This window comes from Abrus precatorius, unplaced genomic scaffold (genome assembly GCF_003935025.1).
Source record: "Abrus precatorius isolate BTA unplaced genomic scaffold, Abrus_2018 Scaffold5, whole genome shotgun sequence".
Classification (NCBI taxonomy): domain Eukaryota; kingdom Viridiplantae; phylum Streptophyta; class Magnoliopsida; order Fabales; family Fabaceae; genus Abrus; species Abrus precatorius.
Window position 1 is genome coordinate 8,251,980 of NW_020874395.1, and position 4,198 is coordinate 8,256,177.

A 4,198-nucleotide genomic window follows, 5' to 3' on the forward strand; every position below is an offset into this window, starting at 1 on the left:
AAAATTACAAATTATAATATAGTTATTTTAATTTATCACAAAATGATGTTAGATTTGTGAACCTATCATCAAATTATTAGTCTTTCCTTATTCCTTTTGAGGTAGAAAATTGAAATTGAAAAAAATAAAAAATTGCTCTATATATGTCTAATGAGACAAAGAAGAAAAATTGTATTTGTTCAATGGAAAAATAATTACTTAAACTCACTAAATAAAATCAGGGACCTCTCTCATCTTGCAATCATTATAAGGTCAAATAGTTTAACCAATCTTAAATTATTTTTAGTTAAGCCTAATAATAATATATTTATGAATTAGTCATACATAAATTTAATAAATAATATTATAATTATATTAATAATTTAAAATATATTCTAAATAATTAATTAATTCTAATTCATAATTAAATAAAATATTAATATAACACAAATCTCAAAGTTGAAATTTATTTTATATTATAAAGATAGCACATATGTCATAATTGTTCAGTGTACAAAGGAACACATGTGGTATTATTTATGTGTTTGAGCATTATGAACTAACAATTTTGAGCATATGGGTATTTGTTCCTTGAAGCTTTTTGTTTCTTGGTAATTTCAATATTTAATTTCACAGTTCTTAGCCAAAGAATACCTATTATTTTTTTTTGAATTTTCTCAAATTAAATGATCCCTATCTATTTTTATCAACAATAGTTACCTGTCAGATCGTAAAAGTAAAAGAAAAAGTTAAGAAACTTCTTCATATGTTTATATTAATTATTTCTTTAATTTTATACCAAAGTTACTTTCAATTTTTTTTTCGAAAATAACATTTTTTTTTTCTGAAATTTATATTTTTTTAATATATTCACTAGATATATTGAACTTGTTATTACTTTTTTTTATAATTAAATTATGGTACAATAATTATAAATACTTTTATTTAATGTAAACAAAAGTTAAAAATATATTACTTTTTTATTTTGGTATAAATGATATATGAAAAAAAGTAAATTTAAATAATTTTGAATTATAAAAAATTTAAATAAAGATAAATTTAAAAATTAAAATAATTTTAAATAAACTAAGATTGCAAATACAGTCATTAAAAGGTTGGAGACAGGCATGCACCAATTTCACTGAAGTCTAATTTGTGCCGATGACATGTATTCCATTTGCTGGCATATTTTTGGTATGCCATCATATCAAATCTCGTCCTTTTGTATTGTTCCATTGGATTGCAAATTTGCAACAAAGATTTTTTTCAATTTTTAATGGGATATTATTGCACCCTTTAAACAACATGAACCGTTAGAATATCAGCAAGGGTAGCAGAGGGGCTTAAGAGAAACACAAACAATTTCATATACATCACTGTTGTTCCTTATTGTATGTTACCTTTTTGGCCACTTTCTAAGCCTAGGAAGAATATCAATGCCAAATTCCCAAAATGACAGAGATAATGAAAAGTAGTAGAAGTGTCCCATTTCCACCTGGAATGATGGACGACCTGAAAAATCATTGCATTATGGTTAGATGCCAATGATCAAATTATTTTCCTTCACAAAACTGAAGCATTGGAAAATTAATAAATTGAATAAAAGTGTTATCAACTTCAATACGGTTTACAAATCTCAAAACACAGTTGAAGGGTATCATAATACGTAATTGTATAACAGAGGAAAGGAGGAACCAAGTGATTAGAGCTGAGAACTACACATTAGGCAAAGTTACAAACTGATGATTATATAATTCTAGAACAAGACTCCATTTTATGGGTATGGTCAGTTTTTAATTTGATCTGCCACAGTACATTATCACAGCAGGCTAATATTAATTTTAAAAAATTAGGCTTAACTAACTCTCTCAAAAGCTAGTTAAAGAAGATAGATGGTTGAAGCTTTATTAAAAAGTATTCTAAATGTTTTTTACCAATGAGATATCTTACCAGTTAAATATGATGGTATCTAAAAGATGACACTTCTCTAGAAAAAGTTTAGGCCTCAACCATTATGATATTTGTCTTATTGACTACATTATGTAACTAAAATATGTAGCTTGTTTTCTCTTCTTGAGAATTCTTATATTGCTAAGTGGAACAGCTAATAGCGTTACATACCGGATTTTCTTCTTGGATTGTTGAATGTAAGCCATCACAGGAGGAATAATGCCAAACAAAAAGCAATTGGCATAGACACCAGCAAAATCAAGAGCCCTTGAAAATGTAGAGCGTAAAAATGAAGCTATCAGCACTGAGAAAACAAGGACTAGTAGTGTCACAAGGACTTTAAATGTTGGCTCATTTGATCTCATTTTAGATCCTGTTATTGTCTCATTTCTTGAACCTACGAAGCAAACCTTCCCAGAATTACCAACACTAGACCCTCCTGAGTAAGAGGCCAGTCCAACTCTTCCACTGCCATGCTCATCACAAGCTTTGGCTTTTCCTGATACCAACTCCAAAGTGTCAAGAAGCTGTTTGGGAAGGCTCACAGCATATCCTACCAAGCTAGTTGCCATAGCAGAGAAGGCAAAGCCTTGAACTGCAGATACAGCTGATGGATTCACAGAAAGCAAAAGGGATATAGGGTCACCAGAGGTGGTGGTTGTGTTGTTATTAGTCCCTACAAGCCCCAACACAATCAAGTTCCATGACAAAACCATGACCAAAGGAACAGCCCCACCAATTAGTATTGCTTTCCTAGCATCATCTACAGTTTTCCCAGCAACCTTGCATATAAAAGGAGTGATTACATGAAATCCCATTGTGAGCACAGCCACAGGTATAATAGGAAGTATTGATGAAAGTTTCCATGAGGCTAAAGCAAATGAGCTTATTATGTTGACTCTTGCCACAGATATTCCTATAGCAACCAATCCAGTTATGGAGAATAGCATAAGGAAGCATAGAAATCTGTTTGCAACATCAATAGTCTTAAATGGGAAAAAAACAATCAATATTCCTAAAAGAAGAGGAAACAAGGAATGAACAATAAACGCATTCACCCCTTGAAACCATGGAGAGAAAATTGATCCAATACCAGCAACACAGGCCACAAGCAAGGAAAAACACAAACTGGAGTAAACTACAGCAACAAATGCACCAAAACCACGTCCCAATGTCCTTGTTGCAAGGCTTGTGAAGCTCACCTCTTCAACACCATCTTCTTCCATTGCATCAAAGCAAAGTTCAGCAACAATGATTATTGATGAGATGACATAGAGCCATGATATGAAAATTATGATTGTTGAAGGAAATGGGCCTGATTTTATGGTCAAAGAAGGCAAGCCCAACATTCCAGGGCCCACAGCAGCACCAATGATCAAACCAACGGCACCCCAAAAGCTCTTTCCCTTGGCACTTTCATCAGAAACCTCAATAGGACTCTGATTCTTATTCATGCTGAAGTTGTTAACAATATCTGAATCATCCTCAGCTGAGAGTGTAGGGCATTCTCTTGCACTACAAGTTGCTGAGTTTGTGATGAGAGGAAGATTGAGGCCATTGGTTATGAACAAAGAAACTAAAGTGGTCTTATAACTTGAAATACTAGGTTGAAGATGGGTTTTATGTCCAAGAAAATGTGCTGTACCATTAACTTTAGGATATGTCAAAGGCTTGGGTTTGAAAAGCTGGGAAAGATGAAGCTGTTGCATGTTTGTAGAATGTTTAAATGCCAGAAGTGATGGACACTAGCTCCCTCTGCTTGTGAGACAATCTTAAAATGGCTAAACCTATGTCTAGACTCCAGACCTCAATGAACATTAACAATGTTTCGACGTTTACAAAAATAATTTAATAGTTTTTATAAATTTTTTAAAACACGTTTTAATAAATTTTTAATATCATTTATTAAAATAAAATATTTTTTTATTTTAATAATTTTATAATTAAATTTATAATATAAGCTATGATATAAAAATTATTAAATAAATATTTAATTAAGTTATGTATCAGAACGAGTTCTAGTTACGTTTATTAAGCTAACTTTAGTGCTACAAGGTTGCTTAATTTTGAGTATTGTTTTTAAATATAAAAAATAATAGAAAATTTAGACATATATTATTATTTTAAATTGTCATTTATATTTTGGATAATACACATTTTCCAATTACATTGCGAGGGCAACACGATCCCTTTCTTCTCGATCCACGTTTAGGCCTATAATAATAATTATAAAGTAAAACACCACAGTCAAGAAAGGAGAGCTATAACA

At 30.9% G+C, this 4,198-nt stretch overlaps 1 protein-coding gene across 1 annotated transcript; it reads right to left on the reverse strand.

The window, feature by feature from the left end:
- Positions 1 to 1,412: 1,412 nt before the first annotated feature.
- LOC113866601 (tyrosine-specific transport protein 2) lies at positions 1,413 to 3,638 on the reverse strand. Its single transcript, XM_027501418.1, has 2 exons — positions 2,101 to 3,638; positions 1,413 to 1,491 (listed from the first exon to the last, which is right to left on the reverse strand). Exons 1-2 carry the CDS (start codon positions 3,636 to 3,638, stop codon positions 1,413 to 1,415), a joined length of 1,617 nt encoding a protein of 538 aa, XP_027357219.1.
- Positions 3,639 to 4,198: the final 560 nt, after the last annotated feature.